This window comes from Scatophagus argus, chromosome 13, assembly GCF_020382885.2.
Source record: "Scatophagus argus isolate fScaArg1 chromosome 13, fScaArg1.pri, whole genome shotgun sequence".
Classification (NCBI taxonomy): domain Eukaryota; kingdom Metazoa; phylum Chordata; class Actinopteri; family Scatophagidae; genus Scatophagus; species Scatophagus argus.
The window spans coordinates 7787818-7806438 of record NC_058505.1 but is presented as its reverse complement, the minus strand read 5'-3'; the positions used below and the strand labels follow the sequence as shown (position 1 = coordinate 7806438).

At 39.2% G+C, this 18621-nt stretch overlaps 3 protein-coding genes across 7 annotated transcripts; all 3 read left to right on the top strand.

The window, feature by feature from the left end:
* Nucleotides 1-199: 199 nt before the first annotated feature.
* Nucleotides 200-11013, top strand: LOC124069172. Of its 4 annotated transcripts, none has more exons than XM_046408020.1 (25): nt 200-280; nt 1651-1780; nt 2098-2265; nt 2424-2561; nt 2803-2954; nt 3654-3757; nt 3865-4054; nt 4306-4437; nt 4725-4868; nt 5010-5145; nt 5374-5524; nt 5910-6052; nt 6396-6507; nt 6972-7035; nt 7141-7344; nt 7469-7614; nt 7725-7843; nt 8001-8122; nt 8239-8336; nt 8420-8556; nt 8822-8946; nt 9093-9238; nt 9977-10079; nt 10176-10312; nt 10532-11013. In XM_046408020.1, the coding sequence occupies exons 2-25, from the start codon at nt 1651-1653 to the stop codon at nt 10650-10652; spliced, it is 3222 nt and encodes a 1073-aa protein (XP_046263976.1). In that variant the 5' UTR covers nt 200-280; the 3' UTR covers nt 10653-11013. The 4 variants fall into 4 exon arrangements, with proteins under 4 accessions (XP_046263976.1, XP_046263977.1, XP_046263975.1 ...); XM_046408021.1 differs by lacking the exon at nt 200-280 and adding an exon at nt 304-437; XM_046408019.1 differs by lacking the exon at nt 200-280 and adding an exon at nt 528-928 and having other exon boundaries at nt 5013-5145.
* A 439-nt stretch (nt 11014-11452) lies between these two features.
* On the top strand, nt 11453-14314 carry LOC124069171 (protein THEM6-like). 2 transcript variants are annotated; one of them, XM_046408015.1, is made up of 3 exons: nt 11453-11708; nt 12879-13386; nt 13488-14314. In XM_046408015.1, exons 2-3 carry the CDS (start codon nt 12883-12885, stop codon nt 13593-13595), a joined length of 612 nt encoding a protein of 203 aa, XP_046263971.1. In that variant the 5' UTR covers nt 11453-11708; nt 12879-12882; the 3' UTR covers nt 13596-14314. The 2 variants fall into 2 exon arrangements, with proteins under 2 accessions (XP_046263971.1, XP_046263972.1); XM_046408016.1 differs by lacking the exon at nt 11453-11708 and adding an exon at nt 11788-11808.
* Nucleotides 14315-15543: 1229 nt separating this feature from the next.
* LOC124069099 (protein THEM6-like) lies at nt 15544-18388 on the top strand. The gene is made up of 3 exons (XM_046407859.1): nt 15544-15642; nt 16197-16701; nt 17182-18388. The coding sequence occupies exons 2-3, from the start codon at nt 16201-16203 to the stop codon at nt 17287-17289; spliced, it is 609 nt and encodes a 202-aa protein (XP_046263815.1). The 5' UTR covers nt 15544-15642; nt 16197-16200; the 3' UTR covers nt 17290-18388.
* Nucleotides 18389-18621: the final 233 nt, after the last annotated feature.

The window sequence follows — 18621 nt, the reverse complement described above, 5'->3', positions numbered from 1 at the left end:
TTTGATGACATTAACAAATACTGGTCTTTCTCCAGTGTGGTGTATTGAAAAAAGTCTAAATCCTGAAATTGCAGTATGATCATAAAGTTGTAACAAATCCAGCAGGGGATGGGTAGTTTATCCTAAAAAATAACATGATATGGGTCATACGTAGACATGTAGTGCGTCTGCCAATTAAAACCAAAACCATTTTCGTTAGTTTCGTTTTTCACAAGCCACGCCCTCCAGCGAAGAGAGATAGATACTTAACAATAATTTCACATGATCTCTTATAGACAAGGTAAGAATGATCCCTTCTGTTTTAATAACGGGTTAGATCACACGTTGCCACGACAGAATTTGTGGCTCTCCCCGAAATGAGTCAAATCTGTTGCGTTCGCTGACTGCACGTACACCGTAAACAAGTTACCTACCGGGGACAGCAGCTGAACAAGAAGGTTGACATTATTTTCTGTTTTTACTACAGAGTAAACCTTTATGTTGCCAGTTACCGCTTTTGACAAGTATTCCAAAAATATATATATAAAAATGTGAGTACCCTAGTACATAACGGTGGAAATTGCTGTAGTTGCTGTAACAAAGTCGCTTTTGTAGACGTCTACTTTGTAAAATATGTTTCAAAAGTCACTATAACACGTCATGGTAAAAAGGATTGAACAACAGAAAGCCTAAATGTCTGCAACGTTAAAATACTGTTGCAAGCCCAGCATTCAATATCTTAATCACATGAATGTGCTCGTTGGTGATCACCTTGACGTGGCCGCTAGTGGTGGCGCTATTTCAGCCGCTTTACACGCCGCTGTGTAGCTTAATGTGTAATAACGTATTTATAGAGTAAAGCGACTCATTTAGTTGCAATCTCGCACCATCGTCAGGTCAGACTAATACTATGTCCAATAGTTTGGTACATGTTAGGACCATGGATGTGGTAAGTCACACATACATACACCAGGATACCGCATTGGCTGCTGCTGTCGTTATGTTATGGGAGCAGTGGGTCAACCCGGCTGCCATGTTGGTACACGGAACCACTGAGGTCTATCCACAATTAAAATCATCATAACTAACTCGCTGAATTTTCAAATAATTATATACCTGTCGTTATTCGTCTATTTATTTTGTCTCATTGTGTGCTTACATTATCCCAAATGTTCAAACCAGAGAAAGCCATTTCATTTGATTATCTGTCGCCTCATCTTCCAGAAGAGAGTCAGAGGAAGGAAGTCGACTTTTCATAAATGTCAGCCATCTTTATTTAATCGTCTGAGTGTTGTTCTCCTGACAAATACTGACAAATACTTAAATAATAATTTTACAGAAAGGTATTTCATCACAAAGAAACCGTGAAAATCTAATCTAATGGAACCATGTCTATTGTCTCCACAGCTTGTACCGAAAACATAAAGAAAATTGGCAGAAAACATTTTTACACTGTGAAAGTTATATTGTGGGGCTAACAGCGTCATAAGCCCCCATTCGTTTTGGAATACCTCGTGAGCGCCCCCTACATAACCGAAAATTCCAGAAAGTGGGAGTTCTTTCTATTAGAGTTTCTTTGGTCGGCCTTTTAGTATTCAAGGTGTTATGGTGTGACTGATGCAGTATTTTGTAGTGTAGTGATGAAGTATATTGATGCCTTTCTTCACTTAGATGGGTACAATATTCAACATACTTGAACAGTTCAGACTTGAATCGTACTACAACCAGTTCTTCCAGTTGGGTGTCAAGGATGAAAGAGATTTCCTGGACGGTGTAACAGAAGACGACCTAAACAACATTGGTGAGAACTTCAACTTGAAACGACAAGAGAACAATGAGAAGAGTTAAAAACATTTTTTGGCTGTAACTCGGTGGAAACCAGTTAAGCCTACATCTAAGCTTTGTTTTTTGTTTTTTTGTCGGCCTGCACACATCAGTTGGAATTACATGCCAAAGGCCCATACGACTGAATGAAAAATATTAACTGTGCCTTTTGTAAAAAGTTTTGTTAGGTGTGCATACATTTGCATTTTTTTAGTATCGGCCATTAGAAGCAGATAATTATTGATTGTCAGTAAAACACATGCATGATGAATGACTCATATACCATTTTTACAGGTTTAAGTCATGTGGAGAAGAATCGTTTTTCAGCTATGAAAAATTTCATTCAAAGACTCAGAACTCCGGGATGCCAAGTTCAAACTGTGACGCCTGTGCAAAAATCACTGGAACTGTTTTCTCTGCAGTACACATACCCTAAATGTCCTCAACCAAAATGCATTCAAGGTGAGAGGAAAACGTCTTTCATAATCTTTTTCTCATCACTAGATGAACTTTGATCGTACGGTAGGCTGTGTTGTGTTAGAAAGCTGATTGTGATCATCGTGTAAGCAGACGTCCACATACAACTGAACAGCTTAACGGGTTCTTGTTTGAATGCACAGATTTGGATCCAGCCCAAAACACAGTTCAGGACCTGATGTTACGGATTGGCCATCTTGAAAGTGTTGGCAATTCCAAAGGAGTCTGTCTCTACATGATGGATGGGATGCCGTTGACGGACGATCCCTTCTTCAACACATGTGAGCCCACATTTTACATTGAACTGTACAGCAATAGGCATACTGTATTTTTTTAAAAATTTATTACATGCTGTCAGTATTGAAAAATGAGGTTATAAATTTCCACTTTTTTAATCTTGCCATGACTTCACTGAAGCATGCTTAAGTAGTTATAATCAATGTTTCTATATTGATTCATAATTGAATTCAATGAATAAGTATTTTTATATTAACTTTTCTTGTTTCTTGTCTCATTGTACAGGGTCTTTGAAAGACAGGCATATCCAGAGTGGGACTGTAATTTATGCCATCTTCACACCAAAGGAAAACCTGAAACAGGCTCCTCAGATACCAAAGCGAGAGGCTGGTGAAATCTATGGAGAAAACTTGGTTCGGTGCCACATCATGCTCAAAGTGCGACTTAATTATTATATATGCTCATGAGACAACTGATGATGAGAACCTGATACATGGATATGGATTATTGTTCAAGTGGAGTATTTATTATTTTTGGCCCTCCTTTATAAAATTCACATCCTCCATAGCCAAATCTGTGGGAAAAGCCTTGTTTGGGAATATTTTTCAGGCTTATTGCTCCTCCATAGGCATCAAACACCCTGTTCACTCACTCACATCAGAAGTTTTGACAAGTACTTTCTTTGCCGAACAGATGTTATAGGTCAGAAATAATGTTATGTATATTTCCAATTAACAGAGATCCAGAAGAAGAGTTTAATTTTAATGTAAATTAAAAATCAGTGTCAATCAGTCAAAGTGTTCGATTTCAATTACAGAAATCAAAAGAATGACCAGTGATTCCACCATGTATTTTCTTTATTCTCTCTTCACTGTCCCATGTCTTTTAAAGAAGAATTTGTAATGACAGCTCTTGGGGCATAAAACCAAAACCGAGATTTGTTGTCTTTACAAATCAAGACCCATTATTCTAACAATGGCATGAAAAAAGTGAATCAGCAATTGAACTGAACTGTCACCTTACAATTGAAGGTCAAACTGAATCTGAGATTTGGAAAATCATGACACCTCCAGTATGTCATATTTATTTGAAACAAATCTATTCCTTAAAATAATTTCATTAATTGTTTCCTACAGGGAGACTTTGAGGTGGCAGTGAACTTGGCAAGTGACACCATAACCAGCCTGAGACTCAAACTGGCAAATGAAAGTGGAATCCCGGCACACGTGCTTCATTACAAGTAATTTAGAATGACTGGATGGCTAATCTGACTTTCATTGTGAAGACAGACTCATTTCTTTGTTCACACAGTACTTCTGTTCTCTCCTGTGCTTATTATATTTGCAGAGGTAAACACTGTGGTGGCGACACGCTGCAGAGTTGTGGAATATCTGAAGGGTCAACAGTTTCCTTCTCTTTGTCCACCTTCCCTGATGAGACTCCGCTCAACGAGACATTCTTCATTAATGATGTTGTGCCTTCGGTCCAACAAACCCAGAAAGGAATCAGCGTGTTCCTGTCTTCACTTTATGTTGTAGTAAGTTCTGTTTTAATTAATTACTATATCACGACTGTGCTCTGTTGTGCTCTTCGAGTCTGGTCTGTTTATGCCTGTTAACGTGGCTGTAGTTTCATTTCCTGGAAAAACAAAAAAAGGCAATTTAACTGATCTGAAAAGATGCCAAATCTAGCAATATAGTTGCTGCATTGTCCAGTAATTTTTCTTTTACCTACCTTCTGCTGTCAGTTTAACCCTGTTCTGAAATATGTTCTAATTTTCCATTCAAGAAACGTCATTATCTAAAAGAGAAACTGAAGAAACTTATTTCCTACATACGGAAACTGACTGGATGTCACCCTCTCGCCCAAAGTTTGCATCAGTTATTCTGCAGGAATGAAATATTAACCAGAAATCAGAAGGTAAACAGTAAGAGCTTGAATAATTCTGCATTTAATATGGATTGCATTGTAGTTTCTGTGGTGTGCTGCGCTCCTTTTCAGTGATTATAAGTGCTGCTGTGATTTTGTGCAAAATTGCTGTGTAGCTTCGTAGTATTGGTCACAGCAGTCACTGGCTCAGCACATTAAATTCACACGATCTGCACTTATTCAGGAATATTTTTTCCTGTAGTTTGAGTGAACTGAACTTGTCCACAGAGACGTGTTTTCACCACTACCCACTGCTTAACATGCTTGTGTCGTCGTAGATCGCGGTTATTGAAGGCTTGTACACCCTCTTCAGAGAGCTTTTACCTCAACGCGGAACACAGCGAGGGGAGAAAGTCATCGAGGACCTTGATGTCTTTGAGAATTCACTGTACTGCTGGGCACATCTCTTATCTGAGGCAGAGGTATGACGATAGCGATGTTTGACTGGTGTGGGCTCGTGAGGAGCAAATCCAGTGAATGTAGGCTGAAGCCACCTAAGTGTTGCTGTTGATTTAAACTAATATTTCATATATGACTTAAATCAAAGTCCACTATTTTGACAGAAGCAGACATCAGATCTTGAGAGCTACGCTCCGATTGCTCTAACGTCCGAAGATGGCAGCCGTTTCTGTGAGCCAGTCAGAGTACCTGGAGTACCCAGCACATTTGAAAGAGCGTATGTTCTCCAGAAAATCAAAGGTAGGACTAACACCTCGAAAAGTCATGAAACAAAAAGAGAAAATTCAGCTAGCAGCTCCATCTGATCTGCTACCCTTTTTTTTTTTACATACATTGGAAAGCAGCTACATGACATTGAGCATTAATATTTATACAACCTCTCCATATTTTTCTAACAAAACTTTGGTTTACTCATGAACGATGCATGACTATCACCGTCGCTCCATTTTTTAAAATACTTTTGTTCAGATGGAGAAAAAATTCCAAATTGCTCTGAGGAGGTCTTACGAGAAACGTCCTTACAGAGAGCCAACGACGTTGAAAAAATCCTGCTCAGTCTGCCTCCATCCACCAGAACGTATCCTCTCTGGATCCATCAAGACAAGACGACTGGTCAGAAGTATGCATCTTCAGGATGACACAAAGCTGTAGTGGAGGATATGTTCTCACATGCTGTTTGCCAAACTCTCTAATCTAAAAGGGAAATTATCTTGGACTTTGTCTACATAGGTCAATGTAGTAATGCATTAGTAAAACTTATGTTTTGCTAATGAAGTTATAGGCTGATTGCAACATCTGCTTCATTCATCTTCACAAAAGATGAAACCTTCTGAATTCCTGATATCTGCAACTTGCTCTATAGCGCCATCCTGTGATCAGTGTCTTATTTTTTGTTGTCTGTTGTCACTTAGCAGAATGGTCAAAACTTTATCTGTTCCATTCGCCAAAGGTTTTGCTTTTGACTTAAACCTTGTCTTTCACTATCCTGTATGATTAAATGACAGCTTTCGGATAAATATGGAAAAGACTTTTGGATGTATGGTGGAAGAATTAAAATCCCCTTCCAATCAGTACCTCAATGTGACCCCACCTCTACATTTGAAGGAGCTCGGACAGTGTGAGACACGTCTTGTTCTGCTGAGTGAAGGTACTGCTTTAAATTGCAATCAGACTGTCTAACTATCCACACACATGTTTCAAAGGTCATTAATTTTTTTTATGATTTGATATATATTTCTCTGATTTTTTTTTTCCCACTAATATCACCAGATTTTTTATTGCACTGACTGGCATACACAATATATGACAGGCACCAGGAGTTTATCTGCTCTTGTTTTTTCTCCTGGCGTGTATTTAAGGCTCAGCTTTTAATTTCCTACTGGTTTTTATCTGAGGAAATGTGGTACTACTGTACTCCATTTTCTTCTTTTTGTGGGAAGATTTATTATGTAAATTGTTTTATTGAATTGTTTTCTTCCTCTCTTTGTCAGACAACCTTGGTGTGTGTTTGCATAAAGAAAAAGGATCCCCTGATATGATTAAAGTGCACGATTGTTTGGATGGCAAATCAATATCAGTGGATGTGAATCTGTTGGCAGCCAGGTGAGTAACTTACAGTGTCTTATGTCCACTTTATAGAAGACACTATGTGCCTGCGTTTTAGCATCCAAATTATACAGAAACAAAAAGACATGACAAACAAAAACTCTCGTTTTTAAGTCCAGCACAGTTTACACTAGTGCCTTTATGGTGTCCGCACTGTCATTTCTGGATACAGTATAAGTTTACTGAAGCTTTTTCCTACACTCTCTATAACAAGTTTTGTTATACCTCCACAAATAGGAACAGCACAGTCAGTCAACTCTTGTTATTTAATACAGAAGATGTGTAAGTAAAACTTTGAGGACAGTGTAACAGCAGTGAACTGTATGAGTCATCCGTGTTGAGCACTAATGGCCAAAGCCACAATGTCACAGTTGATGTATGTTCTTTTATATAGTGTATGAATCGCCATTAACCTCACAGAATCAATTTGCTGACTGTTCCATTTCTGATATCTAACGCAGGACTGGTGACCACAGAGATGACCGAACATTTGTCACAACAAGGAGTCCAAAAGAAGCAATACTGGTAACATTTTGTCTCTTTTCTGATCGCTTTTTTGAAAGATTATGGGACATGGAAGGGAGATGTTTGGGAGACATTATTGAGTATTCTGGTCTGGATTTTCATCAGGTGCTGATAGACACGAGCTCCTCCATGGAAGATGAGTGCTATGGAAGTGCAGATATAAAGAAAATTAATGTGGTGAAAGAGCTCTTTGACAACTTTGCAACAAGGAGCATGGCTTATGATTTTCATCACGTCATTGGCCTCGTGACGTTCGACTCAATGGTGAAAACTCTCCACATGTTCACTGAAAATCTGGAGAAGTTCAAGGTAAATTCAGACATCTTAGATCTGTCCAATCTGGCTTTTAATATAGAAAAATATATTCTTCCATGTGTAATGCAGCGATACACCTGGATGCATATGTAAAGACCTTTATTTTAAAAACTTGCAGGAATACATACGCAACCTCGAGGCAAGTGGATGTACTCTGCTGTACGACGCCCTGCGACGCGGGGCATCCGAATTGGAAAAGGTCAAGACGAGGTTCCCAGATTGTAGACTTCGTATCATGTGTCTCACTGACGGAAATGATTCTGGGTACATTTCTTTCTATGTTTTAACGTGTTACGGTGCCTTGTTTATACTTGACCTTTTAACAGATCTGTTGAACGTCTTACTGCGAGTAACCGTCGACCCTCTTTCCGTAGATCCTGCTCAGAGCCAGTTGCTGTTACTGCCAAGCTGATAAAATCTGACATCACCGTGGACTCAATTCTTCTTGGAGATGTGGAGAACAATATGCTGCATGGAATCAGCAATGCAACAGGTCTGGCATCTTTCAAAGACAACTTCCTTAATTCTCTGGGACTGACTTGATGAAAACTGTTATTTCCCTTAGCATTATTGTATTGTCATAATGAGGTTGAAGGTATCTGACACCATATGGCAACATACGTGCAGTTATTCAGACTCTGGTTTTTCAGGTGGTTGCTGTTTCAAACCACAGACAGTCAAAGAGGGCCTGAAGCTCTTTGAGATTGAGACTGTTCTGTCTTTGGAGCAGAGGAAACTCAAGAAAAAACTTGACCCGTCTTCCATCAGTGAGGTTAATTGTTGTTGGTCATTGTCCATTAATTCTGCTGGATGTGATACAAAAATGAAACACAACAGCTTTGCAAATTGTCTTGATGTGCTAAGCTAATTGTCCCTGTCATTTTATAGCGTGATTTGTCCAGCGTCTTCACGACTCACGGATATGACGAATGCCCAGAGACGTCCCTGCCAAGCCAGATAAACAGCAAAGTGACAGTGACGGAGAGGTGAGTGACAGAGGCTGATAATAAACCTGGTCAAGTCGTGGTCGAGTGCATTACATTTCAAGCATTCATAATATTCCCAATAGTACTCTGAAGAAGAAGATGTCGCAGTTGAAACAGGGGTGGTTTCTGGAGAGGGATAAACGTATCCTGGAGGAGCTCAGGAGCCTGCATTGTGATCCACATCCCTTCATCAGAGTCTTTCCATCAGAGTCAGACTTCAGTAAGTGGTTTGTTCCCTCATTTTGGTGTAAGTTTTTCCTGCATGTATGCATAAACAAAGGTTTTCTTTATGCTTACAGACATCTGAAAACACGTCCCACGTTGTGTTTTTCTTTTTAGCTTCTTTAACCTGCCTCTTATTTTTGTTTTCTTTTGGTTTCATGTTTTTCTTGTTGTTTTTTACGTCTTACCTTTCATCCCACACTTAATGTGAAATTTAAATGATAGAAAAATTCAAAATGTGATCCATATTCAAATGTTTTCAGCGTTCTGGAAGATTCTCATGGAGGGTCCTCCTGACACACCATATGAGAAAGGTGTGTTTGAGCTGTACTGCCAGTTTGGTCCCGACTACCCGGTGAAGCCTCCACTCGTCCGCTTTGTCACTCAAGTATCCTGGTCAAATACAAACAATTGAATTTCTTTATTATTATTTTATTATTTTTTTGCATAATATTTAGAGACACAAACACTGTTCATTAGTAATGAAGTCACATTTTGTTGGCAAGGTACAAGCTGTTCTTAACACGATGACAGGTGTACCACTGCAACGTCAACAGTGTGGGCCGCATCTGCCACAACATATTTGACCGCAACTACAACGCCCACATCACCATGAGAGAGATACTGGAAGCTGTGTATGGACTGCTCATCATCCCTGAGCCTGATGATCCACTGGACAGGTGACTGACATCACTGTGGAATCGATAAAAGATTACCGCGATTAAAAAGTATTCACCTTTTACTCTCAAAATAAATAAGCATTCTCATTGTGTTATCTCCATTTCCCTGGAAATACATGGAGTCTGACTAATAACTGGGATTTCCCAAACTGAATAAATAGCACACATATGAAGGTGAAACTGCCTAGCAAACTTGTTGTCTTGTCGTAACTAAGATATCTGCTGTAAAAAGTAGTATTCAAAGTAAAGTATTCAAAAATAATGTATCACTTTATCTGCTTATGTCCGAAATATTTTTCAGCTCGTAGCTCCATGTCACTGGCACAGCTGACGGAGGATGGAAGATGTTTTTATCTAATGAAATATCCTGCTTCAGCTCATAGCTGTTGGTGTTTACCCTTTTAAAAACAACATTTTTGCTGCACTCACTGCAGACCAACTCGTGTAATGAAGAAGGATCACGTGATCTAAATATGTCGGAGAGTTTCTGTAAATGTATTCGTTAATTCCAAGCTCTGAAAGTGTTTCAGTAAAGTTAATAATTATTGTGTAAATGTTACTTTAACATATGCAAGAAATAGCCTAACAAGAGGTCATAGTGTATATAAACCCAATGTTATTTGTGATTTATTTTCATGAGTAAATGATTCCACACATTTCAGAGAGGTGTTGACATTAGATAAACTTGTTGAAGAATATAATGTATTTCACTTGCATATTACTGTTCTTCACTGACAGCATTTTGGCCGAAGAATTCCTGACAAGCCGTGAGACGTATGAGCGAAAAGCTGAGAAACATACAGAGGAAACAGCAGGAAAATCTCTGGATGACATGGAGAAAGTAAATGGACTCCGACATGTACACGATTTGTGGTCGATGCAACCTTTTTTTATATTAGTGTTTGGTAATGTCTATTTTCTGTCATTTTATGTACAGACGTTGGTGGAGCCTGGGCCACAGTTTATTCCCCAACATCTGATCTGTCCACTGACCAAGAAGATGTTCATTGACCCTGTGAAAACCATATATGGCACCGTGTATGAACGCAAAGCCATTGAGGAGCACCTGAAACAGTGAGTACATTCACTGACGTTGACTGATGTTGACTGGTGCCTGTTTAGAAACTAATCAAAAGAGACGCCCATCTTTTATTTCATAGGAAACGCTGGTCCTGGGGCTTCTGTTGAAATAAAAACTAGCAAGCTGATTGAGCTCTGGTCACAGTTCAGGCAGTCTGAAACTCCTTGTTGCCTCCAAAAATGTTCCCAGCTGACCTGTGCGCTCTCTTGCAGGCACCAGTATGAGCCGTTCGCCGGCCCAGAGCACGAGCTCGAAATGAGTGACATCACAGCAGATCTGGACATGAAGAAAATGGTGATGGATCAACGTTATCGTCAGATTAAGTTAAACTAAGTACAAATTCAGCTCTCTGGAGAGACATTCAGTAAGTGTTTGATAAGCCTGTTCATACTGGTAACATAATTTCCCTTTAATCTTTCAAAATGTTATATATATATACTTTATATATTTCAGAAGGTATTACAGTTATTTGATATTAAACTTCTGCTGTACATGAAGTTTAAGGGGAAGTTACTTGTTTCTCTCTTAAGGTGCTTGAGTTACTTGTTACTTTTAAAAGGTAAAATAGTGAAAGCTTTTACATACAAAATACAGTTTTGTAAGTTTTAATTTTCGTGTTTGTAAAATTTAAAGCCGCGATTTGAAATATTTTGTGCACACATGGTTTTGTGACAATAAAATGTATTGCAAAGTGTGTGTGTCCTGGCTTATAATTCTTCTTGCCTAGGATAAAAATGATAAAGGAACATGTAAAACAGTAATACACAATAAAATAAAAGTTTTAAAATCACTATTAATTTTCAAAAAAGACTGTTGATAAATCAAGTATACAGATCCAGAAATAAAAGAGCAGTTATTAAGACAGATTTCAACCAAGTTTATCTACAGCCATTATCGTTAATTTTGCAGTTGCTATTAAAGTATTACCAGATCAGTTCCTTGTACGTCATTACTGCGGAACCAATCACCAACGCCGCTCACTATGCCCTACGTCACGTCTAGAACGGTCCCCATGGAGCACGCGCTGGAGAGAGAGAGCTCCAACTGATCCATGTGATCCACTGCTACCAGCTAGGAGAGGAAGTAAATCTCTCTCGTAGTCAAATTAAATTGTCTTGCATTCTGAAAAATGTTAAACTCATTTTAGACCAACACACGACATTAAAGGATGATTTAAACAACATTAAAAACACGTTAAAACGGAAAATGTGTTCGTATTTTTCCCGTCTTGACTGAGCTTCGGAAGCAACTGGTTCAGTTATAGTTTTATTTTGAAGCCTGTAGCCGGAAGTCTTTTAAACTTGTATTTAAACTTTACCCTTAATTTCCCACAAGTGTATGAAGGCGACTCGATAAATTTGAGTGGAAACAAGGGGAAGTAGACAGCAGGTGAGTATCATTGGAGAAAATACTTTTACTCTGTCCGTTCTTGGACGTTTGCCGTAAAGTTGTACTGACATCGACACATACTGCTAACTTAACTCAACAGGTAGTTTTACCTCACCGTCAGTGGAGACCGTATTGGTAACGTTAGCTTAAATTTAAATTAGAAAATGCTGCGCCGTTAGTCAACATTTGTGAATGGCATTTCTGACAAAACATGACTCTAACACTGTAGCAGTGTAACTTACAAACATGACAAAAATGTAGTATTTTTTTCTGCAGTCATGGCACTGATTTCCATATTATACCTTTTAATTGCGATTGTATGTAGCTAGCAATAATCTCAGTCATCCTAGCCGAGGAACAATAACTTCATTAGGTGGTATTAGTGTTTTTTATCATTTTAAATAAATCTTCAAATGTGGTTGTCTTAACATGATCATGTTATGGGGGCATGCAGTTTTTGCAGAGGTTACCTGTCTTTCCTGCCGAACCTGTTTTCACCTGTTAAAACAGTTAACAGGTGTCGTGTTTTGAAACAGTCGCGTTGAATCACAGGGGGCTTGTTTGTAGTTTAACTCACTTGTAAAATGAAGATTGAAGATTGACCTCCAGAATGGGCTACAGCTCTCAGCACTTCCTGGATTAAACCCATTAAAACACTACGACATACTACAAGAACTGGTGGTTAAACAATATATCACCCCCTAACTCATGTGTTATATACACACAAGGGAAATATGTCTGAATTTTAAAAAGGTCATGAGAAAAGGTATTGACCACTATAGAAATCAATAGGTGCGGTCTAATTCACTGTCACTGTTTTATGGGCATTTAAGTTGATGTCAATGAGATAAAGAGCCTGTGTTGTACATTTTACAAATGAGAAAAAGTGCAGATGGAAGGGACTAGTTTTTATCACACAGAAATACTATAATGTGAGACCACTTTGGATGAATTAATCTCTGTTACTACTGAGTGGTACAGAAGTGCCTGTTTTCAATCATTTAGAGCTGGCAGTCAATGCAACACATCACAAGCGAAACTAATAAAAAGTAAATCATGAAGTGATACAAATTGGACATTAGAAGTCACATCTACTTCAGATTCATTTTAATTACATCTACACATCAAAGTAACCACACTGCATATCCTCTGCTTGTGTCCCCTCCATAGAGAGATGTGGTGGGTGCTGTGGGTGCTCGCAGCCTTGCTGGCTCTCTTCTGCAGTGTGGATGTGTGGTACTTCCTGCGGGCAGCTGTTGTGGTTCTCCGGGCCTGGTTCCAACCTCCAGTCTGGGATGTCACGGCAGAGCAGACCCTTACCGGCCGGGTCACTCCCCATGACATCGACATGTGCCACATGAACAACGCCCGTTACCTCAGAGAGTGTGACTTTGCCCGCTTCTCTCTCTACACGCGTAACGGTGTGTTCAAAGCTCTCCGAGCACTTGGAGCTTCGATGGTCGTGGGGGCCACCACCATCCGTTACCGCAGGGCTCTGTGTATAGGTGAGGGGTACGAGCTGCGGAGTCGCATCGTCACCTGGGATGACAAAGCCTTTTACCTGGAGCAGAGATTTGTGTCAACAAAAGATGGGTTGGTGTGTGCTGTCATGTACTGCAAGCAGAGTGTCATACGCAGTAGTCCAGACAAGATCATGCAGCACCTGTGTAAGAGGAAGGTAAGGAATGGATGGTTCAACACGGGAAAGTTAGTTTGAAAAAAACCAAAAAGGCCTTTGATGATTGATGAAGAGTGAGTTTTGTGGTTTGCCTCTTGTAGGTGGACTGCCCTGAGTTTCCAGAGGACCTTCAGCACTGGGTCAACTTCATCTCAGCGAGCAGCCAGGCCCTCCGGGCTGAGAGTGGACTGGATGAAAAGAACAAATAAGGGATAGCATATTTAGACATTTTGTATGTCATCTGGTTTACCAGCTCAGGGGCATCATTTGTAAAACGGATTTACGATCAGTTTTGATCTTAAGTCTGACTTGAGAAGAAAACCATGCATAAGTAGTCATTTACAAAACCTCACTCTTATGTGTAAATGATCTAAACCCTCATTTATGCTGGCTTTATATAAGGGGAAATTGCAAGGCATGTGCTGCCAATTTAAGTGGAGATTTATAGGTCACATGCATAAGTTATAAATGGGATTCTTCAACATGCTTAAGCAAGGTTTTTTATGCTCAGAGTCTTGAATCTGAATCAGAGATGGAACCATTAAAACACTCTGACGTACTACAGGATTTGGTGGTTAAACACTACACTTCCTACTAAACTTAAAAGTATGAAATTGCATACACGCAAGGGAAATATGACTGCATTTTAAAAAGGTGATGAAAAAGGGCGTTGAACACTATAGAAATGAATTGGTTTTGAATTCACCGTCACTGTTTGTCTGTTTACTTAAACACACTTGTGCCTACACTTCTGAAAAGAAGTGTCACTTGGAGCCCATTACTTACCTATGTCAACGCTGGAGCTGACACGCTATATTATTTTGCCCAGGTAAAAACGGATTACTTATTTTTGTAATATGCAAGTAATATGATTGTATAAAATGTATCCTCTTGTGCTACGGCAGCAATAAAACAAATCCCTTTTGAAGTCCTGATGCACTTTAATGCTTTTGGTGTGTATATAGCTCAAGCAACATGAAGTCACAAGTACAAGTACACAGAATCGACTTTCATCAGAGAACAGCACTGAGGCCCACTGGTTCCTGGTCCAGCACAAATGCTCCCTGGCCCCGGTTCCGCAGGGCACTGTTCGCAATGAAGCGGTCATCAGCATGGGATGTGGCCAAAGGACGTCCACTTCTGTGCCTTTCTGTGACTCTTCCAGTCTCTCTGTGTCTCTGTTGCAACCTGCTGATGACACTGTAAGCTCAGTGACAACTTCCCTCTGAGAACATCCCGTTTGAAGCCTTGCAGTACTGTTGATCAATTGTTAGGTGTCATCTTGGTCTCATGATGTCAAAATGTGAACAGCATGATGAAGAGGATTGTTTAAATACAAATTGTCATTGAACCAGAACATTAAGCGGTCGATTCATGGATCAGACACTTGTTTGCAATTTTTGATGTTGAACCTGTGTGTCCTATAAATAAAAGATGAATAAAGCCTTTAAAGGATATGTTGAAATGTTAATATACGGAGAAAGTGCAGGTTTTTACTGGTGGATTGAAAGAACTATGAACAGTCCTTGTCACAGAGGTCAGGTATGCAAACAAACTTCACATTTCTTAAGTGTAAAGTGGGGATGTATGTCATTTCGATGGTTTTAGAACAGGCTGAACAAATCAGACAATGTTTTAGTCTGTTGTGACACAGTCTCTGCTCTGTCCAGTTTGATGTCACATACATACAGTAATCACCAAGACAAACAATGGCAATACATTCAACAAGGCACCGAGGTCGCATTTTGGTTCCACCTTAAAGTGGCATTTTGCACATACATACCTCCTGCGTGCAGGATATGCCTAGATATGTATATAATATATACAATAAAAGTAATTGCACATACTGTTTTATTTTATTTCATTCTTTTCTTTTTAAATTTAAATATCTGTATATAATGCCACAACTTACATTTCATTCAATGATTGTGCACATAAAGATGACTTCACTGTGGTAAAATGACAATAAACAACCCTGATAATTTGATTAAACATTCATAATGAGAGGAAAGGGGATAGGGAAATGTATGCGACAAATAGGAAAGAGGAAAGAGGAGGTAATAATGACTGTGTGAGAGCTAACTAGCTCCAGAAGGTGGCAGTAACGCAACAATGAGGATTCGAGCTGTCGCTAAATCTCAACAAAGAAGAAGAACTGCGTGTCATCACACACACCCGGAAGTTATGTTCATTCATTCTACCGGTTTCCACAAGTTGTGTCGCGATCTCATGGTAGCGCTCTCCTCTGGACGAACAGTAAGATTTGCAACCATAAAACGATACTTCAACCGCATTTGTGTGCATTTTCACTTAACTCCAGATATTGAGAAAACTCAAAAATGGCGACTTCAAAGTTAAAAGTAATGTCATTTTTCTGCCAAGGCCAGGAACTACTGGTAGCTAGCAGCTAAGCTAACGCATTTAGCTGTCACAGTAGATTTGCGCTGCGTTCATTCGAAAGCAGCAGCGTTAGCTTTCTGGTCCTCAAGGTTGCAGTGTGTGATTATATCGCTTTTTTTAACTGAAATACTATGCTAGCGATTGAAAAAGCACAAAACTATTCTATTTCTATCCATCTGCACTGACATTGATGAGGACAAAGGTGCATTTTATTAAATATTGGAAATAGTCATAGAAATTTAGATTTAGAAAGTGCAAATTGCTTTTTGTATTTTTAAGGGAAATCACTCTGGACTGGCATAAATTCGGCTTTTAAAGTTACAGGGAAATACTGTATTATGTTGTATGGTATTTGTGAAGCAAATACTTTCCCTTGGTCCTTGTCACTAATATCTGGACTGTTTTTCTAGAGAGATGTTGCTGCTGGCGCTGGGTGCCCTCCTGATGCTCTTCTCCACTCTGGATGTATGGTACTTCCTACGGGGGGCCCAGGTGTTCGTCCAGGCGTGGTTCCAACCCCGAATATGGGACATTCTAGCTGAACAAAGCATTGATGGCATGGTCCTTCCCCATGATTTGGACTACATGGGCCACATGAACAACTCCCGATATCTAAGGGAGTGTGACTTTGCCCGCTTCCACCATTACATGCGAAACGGGCTGTTCATGGCCTCACGCAAACTCGGGGCCAAAATGGTGGTAGGCGCCTCCACCATCCGGTACCGGCGCTCCCTGGCCTTCCGTGAGGCTTTTGAGATTCGGACCAAAGTACTGGGGTGGGATGAGAAGGCATTTTACTTGGAGCAGCGCTTTGTGTCCAAGAGGGATGGCTTTGTTTCTGCAATCATGCTCTGCAGGCAGAATGTGGTGCGCAGCAGCCCAGAAAGCATTATCGAGTTTGTCTGCAAAAAGAAGGTGAGAAGTAGTCATGGAGAGAAGTGTTGACTGTGATAGAGTTGCAACTGACTTTCATTTCTATTATTGCTTGATTTGGCGATCATAATATCAATTAATAATTCTGTGTGAAGATACTGAGACCTGCTCAACCCAAAGTGATGATAAACATATGACAGTTTTTGCTAAACAACACTAAAAAACACTGTAGTATTGTGTTTACTCCTGAGTAAGACAAGGATGAGCAGCAGATCTGAACAGATGAGAAGCTGGAACCAGAAAATGTTTGCCTTTTTGTTTTAAAATAATTGACAAACTAGTTGTTAATTATTTAACCACAAGTGACTGACTAATCGACATATCATTTCAGCTCTGCTGTTTCGTTTAAAAGTTATGAAAAATATCTGTCAGTTTATAAAAACCCAAGGTTGTTGCTAGTTAATTCCAGACTGTGGCTTTAATTCTGTTGTGGCTCTCTGCTAATTTTGTGTTTGTGTGCAGATCGAGTGTCCCGAGTTTCCTGAGGACCTGAAACACTGGATTAGCTTCATCTCAGCCAGCAGCCAGGCCCTGAGGGCAGAGAGTGGACTGGAAGAGAAGAACAAGTGAAGCCACACCATGCATCATGAGTGTAGACCCACATATCATTTCCGTTGCACGCACTCATACAGTATATATACAGTACATGCACACAAACATTTAAACATCATCATCATTCACTTACAAGATTCCACTTATCTCTGTTTTTGGGTTAATCCTACCTGTTGTGTATTTTTCTATGATGTGAACATATATACTGAACCTGGGACAGCTGAATATGAAAACTTGAACCATAAGGTATACCACGTTTTAAAGCGCACTGTACTGTATGCATAGGGATCATATTTTACGTTCTCCTCCTCTCTCTGAAGAAAATGAGAACGTAGCTTTTTTCCTTTCGGCTTATTCAGCAGTTGATTGTGAATAGACTGGCTTTAGAAATCTTCATTGTCATTTAGCAAAATTCTCAAACTTCAGATAAGCATGTAGAGACAAACAGTTAAATCTTCCATTGACATCAATGCATGTTTTGAAACAAACAGAACGGTTCTTTGTGCCTGTTTCTCTTGAGTAGCTGTAATTTACATTTAATGATTTCAGAGAACTATAACTTTTTAAGTAAAAATGTAGATGAAGAAATACTTGAATGGAATTGATTTTCCCATCAGCATTTTGCACAAAATGTAACAAGTAAGTAGACAGACCTTCCGGGTAACAATCTGAAAGGGATTATTTGATTTTGAAGGGTCCTTTTATCAGAACAGTATTGTTCTTTTACCGATTTTAAAATACATGCATTTAAAGGGTGGGCTTCTAGATTGGAACTGCATGAATGCTGACGTTAGGGTGAGTTTTGGTTTATTGAGACCAGCATTTGAAATGAGGAACCTTCCCTCTGAATGCATCAAAGCTTTAGTTTGTGACCAAAGTAATGTATTGTTCTGTGTGAAGAGGAAACAAAACCGATTTCGAAAGATGTATGTCTAACCTGTTATTTATGTTAATGCACTGATGACAAATTTTTTCCTATTGATTTAAGTTTGAAGATATGCATTGATCTTTTATTTTCCACTGATATTGTTTATGATTTATTGATCAATGTACAAAATGTTATTTATTGTGTTTATTTATTTAAAGGCATTTTAAAGTAAAAATGCTCTGGAAACTATGTTGACTCATTGACTGTGCTGTTTAAGTGCTTGTTATTCAGCCTGAACTAATAATTGTTATTGTTATTTGTCTTGCTACATTGATGATGAGCATTGGTGACATACAATTACTGAAGACCGGTATTTGTACCTCACTAATTATCTATTGCTCTGCCATAGCTTTCAAATGGGCTATGTATTAGCTCCTTCTTAACCAGTCCCAACATAACAATACTGCTTACAGCTTAGTATA

Excerpts from the sequence above, each read along its gene's own strand:
- LOC124069099 (XM_046407859.1), top strand. The coding sequence starts at position 16,201 with ATGTTGCTGCTGGCGCTGGGTGCCCTCCTGATGCTCTTCTCCACTCTG. Across the intron at positions 16,702-17,181 it reads AGTTTGTCTGCAAAAAGAAG|ATCGAGTGTCCCGAGTTTCC; the intron begins GTGAGAAGTAGT and ends GTTTGTGTGCAG.
- LOC124069172 (XM_046408017.1), top strand. The coding sequence starts at position 890 with ATGTCCAATAGTTTGGTACATGTTAGGACCATGGATGTG. Across the intron at positions 7,615-7,724 it reads ACTGACGGAAATGATTCTGG|ATCCTGCTCAGAGCCAGTTG; the intron begins GTACATTTCTTT and ends CTCTTTCCGTAG. Across the intron at positions 7,844-8,000 it reads TGGAATCAGCAATGCAACAG|GTGGTTGCTGTTTCAAACCA; the intron begins GTCTGGCATCTT and ends CTGGTTTTTCAG.
- LOC124069171 (XM_046408015.1), top strand. The coding sequence starts at position 12,883 with ATGTGGTGGGTGCTGTGGGTGCTCGCAGCCTTGCTGGCTCTCTTCTGC. Across the intron at positions 13,387-13,487 it reads AGCACCTGTGTAAGAGGAAG|GTGGACTGCCCTGAGTTTCC; the intron begins GTAAGGAATGGA and ends TGCCTCTTGTAG.